The sequence below is a fragment of the Hypanus sabinus genome, chromosome 18 (assembly GCF_030144855.1).
Source record: "Hypanus sabinus isolate sHypSab1 chromosome 18, sHypSab1.hap1, whole genome shotgun sequence".
Classification (NCBI taxonomy): Eukaryota; Metazoa; Chordata; class Chondrichthyes; order Myliobatiformes; family Dasyatidae; genus Hypanus; species Hypanus sabinus.
Genome location: NC_082723.1, coordinates 31,505,629 through 31,526,150, shown reverse-complemented (window position 1 = coordinate 31,526,150; position 20,522 = coordinate 31,505,629). Strand labels below are relative to the sequence as shown.

Below are 20,522 nucleotides of genomic sequence, written 5' to 3'. Positions count from 1 at the left end.
CATCACTGACTACCCCTCATCTTCCAGCACTCAATCTCTCGCCTCCATCACTGACTACCCCTCATTTTGCAACACTCAATCTCTCATCTCCATTAGTAACCACCCTTCATCCTTTTCCCTATGCTGAAAATGTTTCTCTAACATCTCCTGGTTCTGATGAAAGGTCAAAGATCTAAAACATTCAAATAAAAAGAAGAGGTGTTGAAAACACTCTACAGTGAATGCCTGCAAGGAAATGATTCTCAGGGAAGTGTATGGTGACACAATACTATTGCAGCTCCGGATGTTGGAGTTTGGCATTCAATTCTAGTGCCATCTGTAAGGAGTTTGCACGTTCTCCTGTGACAGCATGGGTTTCCTCCGGATGCTCCTGTTTCCTCCTACAGTTCAAAGGCGTACCAGTTAGCTGGTTAACAGGTCATTGCAAATTGTCCTGTGTTTAGGCTAGAGTTAAACAGGTGGGTTTCTCGACAGTGTGGCTCGGTGGACCGGAAGTGCCAGTATCTCTAAATAAAACAACATATAAAAATATAAATGTACTCCGAACTTTGAGCACTGAGTTTGCCAGGCCACACCTGTGGACAGGAGATAGAGTTAACATTTCAGACCCTTTGTCAGGTCAAAGACTGAACCACTAAGTCACTTCTCTCCAAAACAGTAACACCCAGAATATTTCCAGAATTTGCAGTTTTATTTCATGTTTTTCCACAGAGAAGTTATTTTCTGGAAATTCAACATTGAGTTTAAATAAATATTGGAGTAACAAGCAAGTTTTAAACTTTTGGAAAATAATCTGGGTTTGATCGTTAATCTTTCTGCACGAGGCATAACGAAGTGTTTGAACAGCTTAATGAGGAGCCTTTACACCAAACAAATCCAGAGCAAGTTGACAGCCTCACTGTCACGGCTTTCAGATTCCTCTCTCTCATCAGTACCTGTGTTCACAGCGCTCCGCTCCCGCACCTCTGCGCCTACAGAAATCACAGCATTTTTGATGGTCTTTTGCTCATTCTCATCGCGGTCACTGTCGTCATCGTCGCTGCTGCTGTAGTAGTACTGCAGCTTTTCTCCGAGGATCTTATCGTCCACGGTCGTCATTGTGACTGGTAACTTGGGCCAAAGTCTTCAAAATCCAACTGGAAGGAAGAGCAGAACACCAGATTAATTTAGGATACTAACTTGTTTAAATATTTATGCTCCTTCTAACACCTTCCTGATACAGCAATAATCTTCAACATCCACTGAAGGACATTTATTATTTACCAAGGTTCATTCTTATGAATAATTAATCTAGCAGCCCTGGTCTCATGTCAGTGTATTAAAGTATGCTGCAGTTACAAGTTGTCCAGTTTGAAAGCGATTGCTGTCAGCAGCTGTCACTTTTGTAGTTTAAAAGACACGAACGTGATTAAATTTTCATGTGGGAATAATGGAGATTTACAGTTTAATAAGTCTATGACAAGTAACTAACATTTGTGGTCTTGTTGCTGCAAGTTTGCAATTAACGATTGAAGACACAGGATACAACAGAGATCCCGGAGATGCTGAAAATCCAGAGTAACACACACACACACACACAATGCTGGAGGAAATCAACAGGTCAGGCAGCATCCATGGAGGGGAGTAAAGGCTGATTTATACTTGTGCGTTGCATCTACGCCATAGGGTGACGTGCACCTCCCCAATAAAGTAACTCTCGTGTTGCAGCAACACAGACCGCAACAACTGTGATTGGTCCACTTGGTAGCTTTGCATTTCCGGTTGCTTCTTCTCTGCCATGTCTGTACACCTATGCAAAATAGATTAACCAAATCGTCAAATCTACCTGCCAACATGCGAAAATGTTTGAAATAAATTTCCTTGTCCATGTCTCTCACGAAGAAACTGAACGGTGGCATAGAAACCCCACCGCCAACTAGTGTTTCGGCGCACACCAACACATGCTCGCTACGGCGTAGAGCGACGCAGAAGTGAAAATCAGCTTAAACAGTTGACATTTCTGGCCGAGACCCTTCAAGTTTCCAAAATGTGGACTGCTCATTCCTCTCCATAAACACTGCCTGACTTGCTGAATTTTTCCAGCACTTTGTGCGTTGCTAAAGATTAAAAATTAGCTTTACTTGTCACATGTACATCAAAACATACAGTCACGGGGGCATGCACAAACACTTTACAGGCAGCAGTGGGAATTGAACCCTGGTCGTTGGTGCAAAAAGCATTACACTAGTTGATACATTACTGCGCCACCTGAGATCAATTTCATCACTGCCCATGACAATGAAACTGTTTAATTCTTTGCTCTGAATACACTTCACGAGCAGCTCACTTGAAGTTTACGGAGTAAACCAGAGGCCCAAACTCACTTGGTTTGCAATGCATTGTGCAGTTGAGCCCCTCAGAGAATACACAAGTGGCATGATGACTTGTACATTGAATGTTTTAATTTAATGAACTTATTGACATTTTGAATGTAAAGAGAGCCGTGCATGTAAGAATAAAGTTTATTTCTGAAATGAAGCAACAAGGAATGGATTGTGTACTGGTTTCATGGGTGTGATTCTGCTCAAAAGGTGGGATGTTACAGACAATTCACCTCGAACCCGGATGGAGCAGCTTCTCTCCTGCTTGGTAATCTGATCCACAAACTTGGTGATGCCAGGTAATCTGGCCAGGATGAATTCACCATTGGAACTGGTCACACGAACCAAGACAGTGAAAAGCTTGTTCACACAGATCAAATGTTGACAGTTCTTGCTAAATGTGGTCATTCCTAGACTTTCAAAGGCCATAAAAAGCAAGCTGGTTCTATCTAACCATCATTCCTCAAAAGCTTTTGAATATGATTTCATTTTAACACCATGTTATTCTACCTCAATGCACCGTTATTGTACATATAACAATAACAAACCATTTCCAATTACTCATAAACTGTCTAGTGTACCCAATGTAATTAGCACCTTTTTAATATTTAGAGATATAATTTTTAATTTCTTTAAAATCAGGTTACACACGGATGGAAGACTGACACTATGATAAAAAAAATCTCCGATAAGCCTATTCTCAAATGTACAAATCAAACCTCATTAGTACTTTCTCAACTGTGCCAAGAAATATTTTATGAAACAATTAAAATGCCAGCAACTGCACTGGTTCATGGCAGCAGATGTCAGACAGAGGAGAATACACACCTCACAGAGCCAGCTGGATTGAAGATCCAGATCAAAGGAAGAAAGCGTAGGACACAGGAGCAGAATTAAACCATTCAACCCATCAAGTCTACTCTGACATTCCATCACAATATTACTGAGTCCTGATGATAGGTCTTGGCCCAATTTCTTAACTATTTCTGTCCATTGATGCTCCCTAATCTACTGAGTTACTCCAACATTTTGTGGGTTACTCTGGATTTCCAACGTTTGTAGAATCCCTTGTATATAAATTACTCCAATCCTCCACTTCCATGTGATCTGTTGAATTTATACATAGGACTGAATTTCCTTCAATAGTTTGTGAAACTCTGACCTAAAGAATTTATAAGGAATATTGCCTTTAGTGAAAGCAGATGCTCTGGTGTCAAATCAGCTGTTATCAATGGAGCTGAGATTGTGCAGAATATTACAGTGCTGTCAGAGATGACGATCAATAAACGAGTCATCTTACAACAGAGAGCATGTAGCCTCAGAATTAAATTAGCCCTCCCACACTAAAACAATGATAGTCAGTAAATTTACGCATTATTTGTACACTCTCGTCTGTTTAAGTACTATATTTAGATTAGTCACAAAGAGGCAGCAAAAAAATAACAGAATTAAAATACACTACTCTCCACTTCCCGTAAGTGCAGATCTTAACTCAGCCTGTAAGACAGGGTTAGGGCATCACATATAGATTTCAGATTCATTTATTTCTCACGTGTAATTTGGAACATACAGTGAAATGCTTTATTTGCGTTAATGACCAACACAGTTAAGGATGTGCTGGGGACAGCCTGCAAGTGTCACCACAAATTCCAGTGTCAACCTCACATCCCCACAATACAATACTCGGCAGAACACAGAATACCACAAGCAGCAAAACAACATTCATCAAAACAAGCCCTGTTCCTCCCTCCTGCCCACCCACGCATATACACACAAATCTGCAGCAAATGTCAAAACTCTAGCATATTAGAACCAAAATGGAGTTTAAAAATCAGCCAATGATTGCTAGTTCAAGTAGTTCTTTTGTACAAATCTACCTTTGGATCAGAAATTACTGAGATTTATACTTAGCTCTTGACATTAAATACCAGCCCTGGTCTATACAATAGTACCACTTTGCTTATTAAGTGATTCAAGCAGTGGCAAGACAACACTTTAGATGATGGCCAAGCTTTGATCAGCACTAAGCACCTTCTCCCTTCCCTCCATTCGCAAATACATGTACTTTCAAATCAGAAGTTCTGTCAGAAACCAATAGACAGCTAGTTAAGTGACAAGGCAAACATTTTTTAAACTTAAAACCACTGTATCACCAACTTCTACATGGAATTTCCCTGTTGTCACTTCCTAAGCAAAAATATAGATCTACTTATTCACCTTTTGTCAAACTTCGTCGTACATAGGTCAGGTGCCGGTAATCGGATGCTTTCACTCTCCAGGGCTACGTCTGCGCCTTGAGCGTAGGGGGGAAATGTGTACAGTACAGTGCTCGGCTACACCCAGCGACCGGGACACAGTTGTTCGAGATGCTTCAGGTCCATAGTCTGCGATCTGACTCTCAGTCATGAATGGCTAAAACCTGCATCACTCCTGAACTATTTCACAGATCCTGAGGAAGCAGGGAGGCTACAGAAGGATTTGGCCAGATTAGGAGAATGGACACAGAAGCAGCAAATAGTGCTGGGAAGTGCATGGTCAGGCATTTTGGTAGAAGGAATAAAAGTGTAGACAGAGAGTAGATTAAAAAATCCAAGATCCAAGGGGACTAGAAAGTCCTCATGCAGGTTTCCCTAAAGGTCAAGTTGGTGGGGAGGAAGGCAAGTGCAATGTTTGCATTTATTTCAAGATGACTAGAGTACAACAGCAAGGACGCGACACTGAGGCTCTATAAGGCACTGGTGAGGACTATCTTGAAGTATCGTGAGCAGTTTTGGGCTCCTTATTTAAGAAAAGATGTGCTGACATTGGAGAGGTTTCAAAGGAGGTTCATGAGAGTGAAAGGCTTATTGTCTGAAGAGCATTTGATGGCTCTGGGTATGCACTCACTGGAGCTTAGAAGAATGAGGGGGAATCTCATTGAAACCTATCAAACGTTGAAGGGTCCAGATAGAGTGGATGGAGAGGATGTTTCCTATAGTGGGGAATGTCTAGGACCAGAGCGCACAACCTCAGGATTCAAAGACGTCCCTTTATAACAGAGAGGACGAAGAAATTCTTTAGCCAGAGACTGGTGAGTCTGTGGAATCCATTGCCACATGCCTCTGTGGAGGCCATGTCATTGGGTGCAGTTAAGGCAGAGGTTGATAGTCAGGGCATGAAAGGTTATGGGACAAAGAGGTGAGGGGGAAATGGGTCAGCCAAGATGAAATGGTGGAGCAACTTGATGGGCTGAATGGCCTAATTCTGCTCCTCTGTCTTATGGTCATTTACTGTAGATTATACCTAATAGCTTAAATTTTGTTCTAATGGTTCCTCAGAATTTGCACTGGCAAATAAATGCTTTTCCTCACAGGTGATTTTGCTTCTCACATGGAAGACTATTCAGGTACCAATGTTCAGTTTTACATTACAACAGCAAAGACCAGCCACTTTTCAGCAAACAAGTCAAACAATCAAAGGCCCGATCGAAATTTTCTTTGAACCACTACCGAATAGCAGGGGTTAGTGAAATAAAGAATCGAATGAAACACCACCGATGAAATAATTGCCGTTTTTTATGGAAACCAAAACACCCTGTGGCATGTTTAACAGTAAGAAAAGCTCTGCAGTCTCATCTAGTAACAGATGAAAGAAACAGCCATTATTCATCTGAACAGTGTTCAATCACTATACATCTGTAGACTCTCGACCGTTACCATACACAATCACAGCAGTTTAAACAAGGACAGTACTGATTGCAAATTGCAGTCTAGATCTACCAATGTCATAAACTATTACATTGGTCAAAATATAATACCTTTTCAAAAAATTCACAGTCAAATCACAAAAAGCCCATTGCATACCAGTCTTCAACTCCCACAGCTGCCGAGGTAGTTCTGTGAATGGGAAGCAAGCTGGGACTGAAATAAAACCCAGGCATTCACCACATAACTAACTGGAGTTGAGAGTAAATTCACCTGAGACAGCGAAGTACCTTTCTCAAACCAACAAAATTTTAATTGGAGCATCAACAACAAAAACACATTACACACTGCAAGCTATAAATAATTAATTTCCATCTATTTTGTTTTGATGGAAAATATTTAAATACAGATATGCACACACCTGTAACAAATTCATTTAATTAGCTCATATGAAATGTAAATCAGTGGAGGGGAGTTTAATTTCAAACAAAACCCTTGGAAATAGGGCTATAAACAACTGGTCACTAAAAATATTGGCAATTTTATTTCCCTCAAAATGTTGTCCTTTACTTAAAGCTATATATGCTTTCTGAGACTATGCACGCAAGTGAAATAAATTATACAAGAAGAGTTAACACCAGAAATTTCAGCAAGCATTTTGTAATGTTGATCTAAGAGGAAGAAAGACAGGAAAAGGCAAACAACTGAAACAAACAGGAAAACGACACCTGCGCCTCAAGCATGGGAACACAATCCCACAAAACAGGGTTAGTCACATGGAGACAACTTCATGAAGCCAGTCTCACACCTGCATAGTGAAATGTTCTGATGTATGTACAAGCCAGTTCCCCGAAGATTTGGGAAAATGCACAGTCCTGTTCCTATCCTTACCAACCCGATGACAGTCCTATGTCGAGTTCAATACTGACGAGCAACTCCTGCGACGCCGCTGGTGCCAAACTGTGTCGGTTTCTGCTGTTCCTTTGAACTCATCAGCTGTGTGGAGAGGGAGAGACAGTTGTATGGGTATCATACTGTCTGGCCTGTGTAGGACAGCCAGGAAGCGCTATCCATGGTCGACTCCAACCAATGGAAGCTTATCTATCTACTAACCCGCTGCACATTAACGCACCCATGTAGGATGCTAAAAGGAAAACTTTTAAAAGACCTAAAATTAGTCATTTTGTTGACATTAATATCAGTTTTCTATTCTTTTATGGCAAGGATGTTTTTGTACTTCCACTGTAAAATATAAAAAGGAAGCAAAGAATGAATGAAGTAATTATTATTGGAAGATACTTAAGATTAAAGATTCGATTTGTCACAGATACATGAAAACATACAATGAAATGGGTCATCTGCATGAGCGACCAACACAGACCAAAGATGCGCTGGGCACAGCCTGCAAGTGCCATCATGCTTCTGACTCCAGCATTGCGTTCCCATACCCAGGAATCCTAACCCATGTGTCTTTGGAATGTGGGATAAAACCCACACTGCCACAGGGAGAATGTACAGACTGTGGTGGGGATTGAAACCTGATTGCTGATACTGGTGCTATGCTACTGTGCCACACTTTAAAATTACAATAGATTTTTTTTAAACAGCATAGTTTCTGTCGGGTCAAATTCAAGCTCTACTCAACAGATGGTTTTGCAATGATGAGGACAATGGAACAATTTTGGCAGGTTGATAGTTTGGACAGCAGACTGATTTTCCCAAAGCCAGTATTATCTCGCTACAACACAAACACAATGATACCGAGGGAGGAGAAGGATAGCTGATTAGATCATTGTTGTACTACTGGAAATACCTGCAGGTTTGGCAGAGAACAACGGGGTTAACGAACAATTGTTTTATAGTCCAAAAGTATCAGCGAAGCCATAAAAAATTGCAAAAAAAAAACAAGTGGGAATAAATTTCTTAAACTGGAGCAAAACAGATAATCAAATTTGAGGTTCAAAGTTCAAAATAAATTTATTATCAAAGTATATAAAGTGGTACTAGAAAGTCTGTGAACCCAGTAGAATTTTCTCTATTTCTGCATAAATATGACCTAAAATAGACAATAGGTGCAGGAGTAGGCCATTTGGCCCTTCGAGCTAGCACCACCATTCAATGTGAATATGGTTGATCATCCACAATCAGTACCCCGTTCCTTTCTTCTCTTTTTCTTTTTAATTTTTTTTATTAATTTTAAACAAACATCAATGAAACATGAATACAGAGAGTTTGAGAGTACATAATTAATAGGTTAAAGTATAAATACAAATAGATGATAATCCATACTCCATAACCTCCCAAACTCATAGTAATTACGAAAAATGGAGTAAATAAGAAACCCCCCACCCAAAAAAGAGAAAAAAACCTAACCAACATGGGCCATTGCATTATGTCAAATATACATAGTAGCGTCAATAACTCCGTACCTCCATCCGAATAATTAAGGATAATAAAAGTAAGGTTTAGGAAGTACCCCGTTCCTGCCTTCTCCCCATATCCCTTGACTCTGCTATCTTTAAGAGCTCTATCTAACTCTTTCTTGAAAGCATCCAGAGAATTGGCCTCCACTGCCTTCTGAGGCAGAGCATTCCATAGATCCACAATTCTCTGGGTGAAAAAGTGTTTCCTGAACTATGATCAGATCTGTATGCAAGTCCTAAAACTAGATAGAGAACCCAATTAAACAAATAACACAAAACATTATACTTGTTCCATTTATTCATTGAGAAAAATGATTCAATATTACATGTATTTGTTGGAAAATATATGTGAACATCTTGGGGTAATACCTTCTACAAAAGATATTTGGAGTCAGGTGTTCCAATCAATGAGATAAGATTTGAGATGTGGTTTATAGAGGTGCTCTGCCCTATAAAAAGACACGCTAAGTCAGGTTATTGACTGGGCCTGCACTTCTCAAGAAAGATATCCTTATGTGCATTATGCCTCGATCCAAACAACTTTCAGAGGATCTCAGAATTGTAGAAATGCATGAAGCTCAAAAAGACTACAAACGCATTTCTAAAGACCTGAGTGTTCATCAGTCCACAGTAAGAGAAATTGTCTACAAATGGAGGAAACTCAAGACTGTTGCAACTCACCCTAGGAGTGGGCATCCTACAAAGATCACACCTAGAGCACAGTGAGCAATGCTGAAGGAGGTGAAAAAGAACTCAAGAGTAACAGCAAAATATCTGTGGAAATCTCTAGAACTTGCTAAAGTCTCTGTTCAAGTGTCCACTATAAGAAAAACACTGAAAAAGAATGGTGTTCATGGAAGAACACCACAAAGGAAACCACTGCTCTCCAAAAAAAAACATTGCTGCCTGTTTTAAGTTTGCAAAAGACCACCTGGATGTTCTACAATGCTTCTGGGACAATGTTGGGTGGACAGATGAGTCGAAAGTTGAACTTTTTGGCAGAAATGCACACTGCTACGTTTGGTGGCAAGAAGGGCACTGCATACCAACACCAAAACCTTATAACAACTGTGAAGAATGGTGGAAAGAGCGTCATGGTTTGGGGCTGCTTTGCTGCATCAGGGCCTGGACAGCTTGCAATTGTTGAGGGAGCAAATGAATTCAAAATTGTATCAAGACATTTTACAGGAGAATGTCAGAGTAGCATTCTGTCACCTAAAGTTTAAGTTTAATAGAAGTTGGATAATGTAACAAAACATTGATGTGAAAGACAAGAGTAAATCAACAACATAATGGTTTAAAAGGAAGAAAATCTGTGTTTTAGAATGGCCGAGTCAAAGACTTGACCTTAATCCTAAAGAAATGTTGTGGAAGGACCTGAAGCAAGTGGTTTATTCAAGAAAACCCATAAACATCCAGAGCTGAAGCAGTTTATTTTGGAGGAATAACCTAAAATTCCTCCAAGCCAACATGCAGGACTGATCAACAGTTACTGGAAATGTTTGGTTAAATTTCTGTACAAGGGGGTATGTGAAGGCAAAGGTTCACATACTTTTCCACCAAATAAATGTAATATTGGATCACTTTTCTCAGTAAATAAATAAAAGAACAAGTATGTTTTTGTGTTACTTATTTATGCAGAAATAGAGGAAATACTACTGGGTTTCCAAACCCTGTAAATGAGGTTCATTTTCTTGCAGGTATTCACAGTGAATCCAAGAAGCACAATAGAAACAGTGAAATGCCGCACCAAACAGGGTGGACAACCAACCAATGTACAAAAGACAACAAACTGTGCAAATATAAAAAGAAAAGGAAGAAAAATAATAATTAACATCGAGAACATGAAATGAAGAGTCCTTGAAAATGAGCCCAAATAAGTATTAAACATGCACATGTAATTCCACAAAAGGAAAACAGTAACCACAGAGTTCCTCTCTGCTATTTTCACATACACTAACCATTCTGCTTTTTAAATTATATATTAACACACTAACGTTCATTCAGCACAGTTCAAAGATTCAGTCTCCTTTCCTTCCCTCTTCGACAGGTTCATTGTCAGAATTCAACGAGAAAAAAACCAGATCCTGAACAAAATGTCAGCATCTCAGAAAGCATCAGGTCTTGGAGAAAGATTATGATTTAATTTGGCAGAGTGAGAATGATTAGAGAATAGGGATATAAACCTGTCCATCAACACGCAGATGGCTAGGATTAAACTAAACCAACAAAGCATTTCAAAATCCTGACTGACCTCTTTTAGAAACTGCCAGTCCCAGCAATAACGTAAAACACAAAATCTGAGACAAAGTAATAGAAAAGAATAAAGATACAGGAGATTCTGCAGATGCTGGAAATCCACAGCAACACACACAAAATGTTGGTGGAACTCAGCAGGTCAGGCAGCATCTATGGAAAAGAGTAAACAGTCAACATTTTGGGCCAAGCCCCTTCATTAGGAATCATAGCAGAAGTATAGACCATAAAACACAGCACAGGACCTTCAGCCTAACTCCTCCATCCCATACACCCCTCCATTTTGCTATCATCCATGTACCTAATTAAAAGTCTCAAAAATGTCCCTAAACACGTGATTCTATATGACCAACGTCTCCCACATTCTCATCCTTTGGGTTGTGATTTTTAAACCCAAGCAACATGTTTAGAAAATGTGATGAATGAATCTCAATGTCTTGAATGATCTCCTCCCTCCCCATATCCTTGAGTTATTGAATGCCGCCTAATGTCATTCTGTTCTCCCTTGCTCTTTGTCAGTTTTATTTTAAGGATAGTTGCACCATTAGTTAGCTATGATGTAAGGTGCATGGACACATGTACCTCTAGGGAAGGGGTGTGCTGTGTCCATTCCAGGGTAGCCCATTCAACTTTGCCCCCCCCCCCACCCAGACGCTCGACTCTCACCTGTGACTCCAAGTAGCAGTTTGCAACCCGATACAGCTACAGGCGAGTTAAACCAGGAGAGGGTAGCTGGTGGGCCGCATACCTCTGAGATAGGGACATGCCTGTTCCAGCATGTGAAGTCAGCTCTAGCAGACTGGGCGGATCCAACAGTCAGGAATGTGATTCTGCAATGCTCTGTGGAGAGCGAAGGGTACGATGAGGCACAGACAAAGTCATGGTTATCCACTGCAACCAAGGAAGACCCCAGTTTGTGACGACTATTCGTACCACTTGACCCAAGGTCAAAAGAGTGGAACTGCCCAGAGGCTTTTCCACTCTAAAAAATTCTCCTGCACAGATGTCCTGTCATCGTTGGATACAACGGACATCCAACTGGCTAATTAAGTGTGATCCACCTATCTAAACACATTCTAGCAGTACTGATAGAAGTTAGAGGAAAATGCTAACGTAGTTTTACCATCAGTTGGAACTGCAGTTGTGAGTATACTGGCAATGTACAGTTCCAACAGAAATGCAGCTGACAACGGGATACAAACTACAATCAACTCCTTAAAGCAATTTAAACTAATTTTGAAGCAAAGTTAACACTTCTTTGTTATTGATGGGACTGTGAAAGGACAGGATGAAGTGGGATGAATACAAGGGAGCATGTCAAACTACAAGGAAAGTAACAATTACACAGACCAATCCACAACAGGCTCCTGTTGCTCGTGGGAGAGGAGGGGAATTAACGTCTACATGAATGAGAATAGGGTACACACCACCCTTCCAACTCTTTACACTGGCAATCTCTCCTGCATCTTTCAGTTCAGATTACAGGCCTCAAACCAAAATATCACTGTCCAATTTGTTATGTTTTGTAATTCCAAACCATTAAACTAATCCAAAGGAAAGGACGAGTGCCAGAAATGTGAGTCTCACGTCTTGTTTTTACTTTAAGCTGAGGCACACACGTTATCATACGGTAGAGTCATAACAAATACAATTCACTTATTTTTACATACAACTCAGTGAATTATTTAAGTGAACAAGAATATTTAATCAATATTTACAAGATTACTTGAATATTACTGATATATTAAATACATAACACTTCTCTCTGCTTAACTCAATAGAAAATGCACCTCTACTATATACACAGTATACAACACAAATACTACACTGACATCCACAGCATAGTAAATTTTAAATTGTCCCACTGAGGCCTAAAGATTTAATCGTTGTGGACAATTTCTTACTCTTGTAGGATATCTTTCCTGACAAGGGGATCACTTTGCTTGGCAGGTTGAGACTAGTGGCTGTGAGACAATCTCAGGTTCGAGTTTTGGGCCTCCTCTGCAGTGACTGAAGGAGTTAATTGACTCTGGGACTGCAGGAGTCACCTTTCTTCTCTAACAAATGACTCTGCTCTCCTCAACTGATCTATGTGTCATCTCCAGATGAAAGCTGAAAAAAAAATCTCCACTGTGCAGGAGAGTTCTGTCCTTAATCTTTGAGTACCCACTTTTGATCACCTCAGTAGTCCCTCACCAGTACTGCTTGTCCAGGAGTGAAACAGTGAATCTCCAATTTGTCTCAGTTGTTTGTCCTGTATAAATCTTCTGAGATTGAGTTTGAGGAGATTCAAGCATGAACACAAAGGAACAGCATAGCTGTTGAGTTGTTGGTTTTGCAGTGTGCGGCATTACAATATGTAAGGCAGAAGTCAGCAAACGTCTCATTCAGTGTCAGTACAGTGTGTTCTGCTGATGTTGCTCATTGTACATCCTTCAGACTCTGGACAAACCTTTGCGCCATGTTATTTGTAGCTAGGTGGTGCTGTGCAGATGTAATATGTCATATTCCATTCATTTTCAGGAATGACTGAAATGGTTATGCCACAAACTGTGACCCACTGTCACTGACTAAGTGCTCTGAAACACCAGAAGAGGCTTCTCAATATATCAGTAGTGTGCAAGGCTATTGGGAACATTTCTGGTTGCTTTGTAGCTGCATCCATTACTACCAAAGCTATGCCTATGAATGGTCCCGCAAAATTCACATGAATCCTCTGCCAGAGTATTGCAGGCCATTCCCAGAGATGGAGAGGCACTACTCATGGCATCTTCTGCATGTGTTGGTATCCTACAAAGTGTATATTTATGGTCTAAAAACAGAACTGCAAAATACAAGATCATTCTGGCACTGTTGTTGAAGTACGTCGGACACTCTGGGAACATCCCAGGTGCCATTTGATCCCCTGACTCACTGAATGTTATTCTCAGTGCAAATGACAAACACACTTAATGATGACAGTTCACTGGTGCTTAACACTAATTAAACATTCAATAATGGTCTGATTTCCTTCCCTTCACATATCATTACGTTATTTCATAGTTCTCAAATGAAGAATATTCAATTTGTAATTTGGAGAGGGTGCAGAAGAGATTTACCAGTCACAAACAAGAGAAAATCTGGAGTTGCTGAAAATCTAAGAGTTTCAGACCGAAACGTTGACTATACTCTTTTCCATAGATGCTGCCTGGCTTGCTAACTTCCTCCAGCATTTTGTGTGTGAAGAGGTTTATTTATTCATTTATTGAGATGCAGTGCAGAACGGATGCTTCTCGCCCTCCAAACTACACCAGGAATCCCCTGATTTAATGAGGTTATTCAAGGGTCAATTTACAATGGTCAATTAACCTACCAACAATACATCTTTGAATCGTGGGAGGAAACCAGAGCACTCAGAGGAAAGACTTGTGGTCACAGGGAAAACAAAAAAATCCTTATAGGCAGTAGCGGTAATTCAGAATTGGGTTTAATATCACCAATCTATGTTGTGAAATTTAACTTTACAGCAGCAGTACAATGAAAAACATGATAAATATAGAGGAGAAAAACTGAATTACAGTAAATTTATATCTATTAAATAGTTAAGTTAAAATAAGTAGTGAAAAGAAAACCTCAGAAATAGATTACTGAGGTAGGGTTACCTGCACTACGCTACCATGTCGCCTGAATTAGAAGGCATATGCTATAACGAGAGATTGGACAAACTTAGGTTGTTTTCTCTGGAGCAGCACAGGCTGAGAGATCTGATAAAGGTTTATCAGATTACAGGAGAGTTATTAGCATGGTTAGAGCACTGGCTGATTGGTAAGGAGACAGTGACTGCGAATAAAAAGATCTCTTTCTGGTTGGCTGCCAGTGACCAGTGGTATTCCGCAAGGGTTAGCGATGGGACCACTTCTTTTATGCTGTATATCAATGATTTAGATGATGGAATAGATGGCTTTGTTGCCAAGTTTGCAGATGATTCGAAGATTGGTGGATGGGTAGGTAGTGTTGAGGAAACAGGAAGGCTACAGAAGGACTTCAACAGATTAGGAGAATGGGCAAGAGAGTGGCAATTGAAATACAATGCTAGAAAATGCATGGTCAAGCACTTTGGTAGTAGAAATAAATATGCAGACTATTTTCTAATGGGAAGAAAATACTAAAATTTGAGATGCAGAGGGACTTGGGAGTCCTTGTACAGAACACCCTAATGGTTAACTTGCAGGTTGAGTTACTGGTGAGGAAGGTAAATGCAATGTTAGCGTTCATTTCAAGAGGTCTTGAACACAAGAGTAGGGATGTGATGCTGAGGCATTATAAGGCACTGGTGAGGCCTCACCTTGAGTATTGTGGGCAATTTGGGTTCCTCACCTAAGAAAAGATCTGCTGGCATTGGAGAGGGTTCAGAGGACGTTCACAAAGATGATTCCTGGAATGAAAGTCTTATCATATGAGGAAAGTTTGATAGTTTTGGGTCTATACTCGCTGGAATTTAGAAGGATGAGAGGGGATCTTATTGAAACCTTTCGAATGTTGGAAGGCCTAGACAGCATAGACATGTAAAGGATGTTTCCCATGGTGGGGGAGTCGAAAGCGAGAGGGCACAGCCTCAGGATAGAGGGATTTCCATTTAAAACTGAAATGCGGAGAAATTTCTTTAGCCAGAAGGTGGTGAGTTTGTGGAATTTATTACCACAGGCAGCTGTGGAGGCCAGGTCATTGGGGATATTTAAGGCAGAGCTTGATCGGTTCTTAATTTGATATATGAGGAAAAGTGAGGAAGGCAATGGACATTGTGTAGGCTTAAGGGATTAGTCCTGTGCTGCCATCTTAGAGGATCAACCAAAGGTGTTATTGTCTTTGTTAAATGTATTTTACAATTGCAAGACCCTGCTGGACATTAAGAACTTAAAGTACTACAAGTTTATCCCATCAGTGAGTCCCTCATTGGCAGAGAAACTGAAGACTTGGTGCAGACCACGATACTGCCTGTATCAGGGGTGTGTGAAGGAGCTGTGCAGTTTAATAGCAAGTGATTGTCTTAGTCGGTTTTCTTGTGATCACAAGACCCTGTTGGATGGAATGCAATTTCATTCTGAAAATTTGGAAGAAGTACATTATGAGACAGACATAGACCACTTTAGTGCATTTTAAGACAGAGAAGCCCAGGCAGTGATGAATGGCATATGCAGAAAATTACAGGCAGGCTGAATGCAAGACTCCCATTGCATATACACTTGCAAAATCTCCAAGACACTGCCAGCTTGGGTTTGATGAGCGGGTTGGTATGCTGTGGAAGAGCTACTGGAATCGCATGTTCCAGTACAGTACTGAACATACCATACTGGACATGTACAGTGGCACAGGAGCGTAATGATTAGCGTAAGTACTATTACAGCGCCAGCGACCCAGGTTCCATTCCTGCTGCTCTCTATAAGGTGTTTGTATGCCCTCCACGTGACTGTGAGAGGTTCCTCCGAGGGCTCTGGTTTCCTCCCACATTCTAAATGCATACTAGTTAGGGTTAGCGAGTTGTGGGCATGCTACGTTGGTGCAGGAGGCATGGTGACACTTGCAAGCTGCCCCCACAGGGCCGTGTTGGTGGTCAACACAAATGACACATTTCACTGCATATTTCAGTGTTTCAATGTACAAAGATTAGATTAGCTTTATTTAAGAGCTCACAGATCTGTTGAATTTGAGCAATTAAAGCTGTGAATGGAACAAGAAGCCACGAACATATCACCACCATCACAAGAGTTTGCTAACAACTCTTTTCAGGGGCATTCTTTCACATAATGAAAATGACACCCATCTTCAAAGATAACAATCCCAATAAGGAGCAGAGTGGGAACTGTGGCTTCACGATAGAAAATGCTGACCTCTGTTGTGAGTGATGGCTCTTTGTTGGTCCTAGCTGTCTACGTGATATGAAAGCGGAGCAGCATGATATGGAGGGCAAGCAGGCTGCTCACTCCACACAGCCGATGAACCCAAAGGAATGGCAGAGACTGATACAGTTTGGCACCAGCGGTGTCACAGGAATTGCCAGTCAGTGTTGAACTCGTTGTGGGAATGCCTTCGGGACCCCAGCTCTGGACTTTTCCCTTGGAGTTTAATCCTGAAGCCTCCCCCATGAGTGGGTATAGCTGCAAGGCAGCAGAGGTTTGAGATCAGAATTTTCCTTCTCTGAAATAAGCTGCCAACCAAGGCTGATGGACCCCACCTGCTTGGATCTACTACAAGTACCTTTATCAGATGAAGAGGAAGGCCAGATAAGCACAGTTCTTCAGTCATCCAGGGGACAAAAAAAATAATCACAAAGAACTTTTACCATCAATAACAAGCACTTAATCAAGCCCATATTCATAATCATCGCCATCTCCTTTGCATATCTGCTTCCCACTGCACCTTAATGCGCATGAGTTGTGCAGTGAGTACCGAGAGGGTACATTGTTTGTTTTAATTATCCTCATTTTCAAATGTAATTCTTATAAATAAACAAATTAGAAGTTGGTAATTTAGTGCCAAGTCTGCTCAGACATTCAATAGCATTGTGGTTAAGAGTAATTGAAAACACAGAAACAGACCATTTGGCCCATCTATGTTTTATGTCTTGTTTGAGTTACGGGAATTGTTACAGCCTGTCACATACAGTTTGGAGCTCGATCGTAGGATCCAGCGCTACACTGTGGCCAGAGAGCAGCCTGATGGAGGTCAGAGACGGGGGGCTGAAAAGGACAGAAAACACAAAATAACTGATGTAAAAGGCCAGAGCGGAGGCAGTGTCAACAACTCCATCACAAAGCAGCGAGGAAGGCTGAAGTATTGAGGCGAATGCAAAGGGGGTCAGCGATGGCTCCCAATGGAGAAAGTCAGCAACTGGATTGGTGGTCTTCGGACCCGGGTCCGCAGCCACTCTTTCCGGACCGAGTTTGTGCAGCTGCTCTCCTCGTATGCAGATGAAAAGACATTTCCCATATTCTGAGATTTATGTGATTATTGGACTGTACTTTATATTATTTTCCTTCGGCTTTTCTTGTGGGCGATTGACGGGTGGGTGATCAGTTAATTTTTTTGTGTGTGGGGTGGTTGGGGAGTTGGTGCTACCATCACTGTTCTCTTCTGTGAAGGTGTCAGGGATTGTCACGTGTAGGGAGTTAGTGATAGTTTTTCTGGCTATTTTTTGCTGGGGGAGGGGGAGTTGATGTCTTTTCTTTCCAAAGTTTATACATACCCATAGTTTTTCTGTATTTATTGGCTATCTGGAGTAGACAAATATCAGTTATATGGTACATGCATACTTTGACAATAAAATGAACCTTTGATCTATCATTTGAACTGCCTAATCCCATCGACCTGCACCCAGACCAAACCCCCCCATTCACATACCTAACCAAACTTCTACTTCTCTTAAATGTTGAACTAATTGTAATCACCAGCTTCTTGTTCCTGCTCACCCACTTGTTAATAATGTTGTTATTATTTATATTTACAGCACCTATAAAAAAATTCAACTCCCACCCCCTTGAAAGCTTGCATGTTTTACAACATTAAATCAAAATTTATTTAGTCTGGTTTTTTTGACATTGATCAACAGAAAAAGACTTTCACGTCTAAGTGAAAATATGTCTACAAAGTGATCTAAATTAATTACAAGTATAAAACAGAAAATGACTGATTGCATAAGTATGCAGTATGCACCCCCCCCCCCATTAATATGACACACCAAATCATCACTGGTGCAGCCAATTGGTTTTGGAAGTCATATAATTAGTTAAATGGAGATCACCTGTGTGATGTCAAGGTGTTTCATACAATTGCAGTAAAAATACACCTGTATCTGGAAGGTCCCAGCTGGACTGGCTGGAAGGCTTCAGGTTGAGGAGTGGTGCTTGGTGGCACTGGCTGTGAATGGTGTGGGGATGTTGGGAAATAGTGGAAGTTCAGGTCACAGGAAGATCTGGAAAAGGAACCGGAAATGGAGGGGTCAGACAAGGGCAGGTTGGTGGAAGCAGGTTAGAATGAAATTGAATCTAGATCTGGAAAATGGAAAACAGAAGCATAATATTGGAATGATTTCAAGCAATTGAGAAGAAAGGCAAGATAGTTTGAAAAAAAAAGGAAAGAAGACTTCAATTCAAATTTCAGGAACAGCCACCCTCTATCAATCCCACTACAGAGTTAAAAATCGGCCTTAGAGAATATAGATTGTGCTCATACTTTAAGAGCAGGAAAGGTGTTAATCGTCTGTAAGGATAAAAAGCAGTATGAGAAGGCATCACTTGGCAAAATGATAGTATCTATGTTGCCTAATGAAAATAGAGATGTTAGGGGTGTTATAACAGGTGTTCCTGTGGAAATTTCAATAGTGGAGGTTAAATCTCATTTATGGGGAGACAAGATTATGGAGGTAAAGAGATTGCAAGTAGTCAGAAATGGGGAAAGGATAGATATTTCATCTGTATTAATATGCTTTGATGAAGTGAAGCTCCCTGATAAAGTTTGGGGTATGTTAGTTATAATGTACAAGCTTATATTCTCTCCCCCCCCCCCACTTAGATGTTACAAATGTCAGAGGTTTGGGCATGTTGTGGCAGTAAGTCATGGGAAACTAAAATGTAGTAAGAGTGGTGGGGAACATAAGTATGAAGATTGTGAAGGCATGAAGTTTAATTGTTGTAATTGTGGAGAACATAGTGCAGCTTAGAGGATGTGAGGTGCTTAAGGCAACTGAAGTTCAACAGGATAAAGTACAGTTGGGGGTGTCTTATGCAGAGTCAATGCAAAATGTTAAACCAAACATTGATAAAGTATTACCAATCAGAGAACAGAATGAGAAGTCAGAGGCTATATGTCAGCATCGTGCTTCTCTTACTCTTAAAGAACTTTACTAGTTGATAAAATGAAGTTTGTGATGTTCATGTGGTGAATTGTACTGCTCAAACATCTAGTCATACTGAAAAAATTAAAATTATTGTGCAAGCTGCTAAAAAGCATCTGGGTATAACAGATGTTATGTGGGAAGCTGTAAATGAAGCTCTGATAGGTGGAGTATCTGTATTTCAGTCTGCTTGTGAAGCCTGATTTTTGATAGTCAAGACTTTAAGAAGTTTATTTCTGATTTATCAAATCCACCTAATATTACATGTATTCAGGAAACCTGGTTGTTACCACATTTAAGTATTTCCTTGCAGGATTATATTCTAATTAGGCTTGAAGAATTAGTTAGTAAATGGGGTGGTGTTGCAAGTTTTAAAAGGAAAGGGACAGGACATAAAAGTTGTGTTTATAAGGCACTTGCAGTAGAAGTATTTGAATCAACACGTAGGGTCATTAAAGTGGTAACTTTTTATAACCCTTGTGGAAACATTTCAATTGATTTTTTGGAAAGCATATGAGGCTCTAAAATCCCCACATGGTGTGGGGATTTTAACGCAAATAGTTCACGGTGGGTTGTTCGCAAAATGATGGTAATGGTTTGATTAGACAAGAATTTTTAGATATTTCACACCTTGTGTGTCTTAATGATAAGAGGGGCATGAGATTCAATGTTCATTAATAGTTTTGTAACTGATACAGACTTTAGTTTCAAACATTCAGGCTGGAGTGAGTGAGTGGGATGTCATGGGAGATGAAACATTGGGGTATGATCATTGTCCTATATTTATAAGCTTGGGTGTGAATTTATATAGGGGATAGAAGGCTAGTTTTAGGTGGTGGAATTTTGGTAAAGCAAATTGGGAGAAGTTTAAGGGTTTATTTGATGAACGTCTGCCAAGGCTGAATGTTGAGGATGATGTGGGTTTGTGCAA

The 20,522-nt window shown here is 40.5% G+C and overlaps 1 protein-coding gene across 7 annotated transcripts in view; it reads right to left on the bottom strand.

The window, feature by feature from the left end:
- Positions 1-20,522, bottom strand: part of pdcl (phosducin-like) — a 42,219-nt gene that overhangs the window by 13,963 nt on the left and 7,734 nt on the right. For 2 of the 7 annotated variants that reach the window (XM_059993990.1, XM_059993986.1), the window contains exon 2: positions 936-1,136. In XM_059993990.1, the coding sequence (XP_059849973.1) occupies positions 936-1,098 (163 nt within the window). In that variant the 5' untranslated portion in view covers positions 1,099-1,136. Of the gene's footprint in view, positions 1-935; positions 1,137-1,471; positions 1,781-1,825; positions 2,154-6,934; positions 7,040-11,388; positions 11,563-18,544; positions 18,671-20,522 lie in introns of those variants that run through there. The other 5 variants (XM_059993988.1, XM_059993991.1, XM_059993987.1 and 2 more) reach the window with 5 other exon arrangements.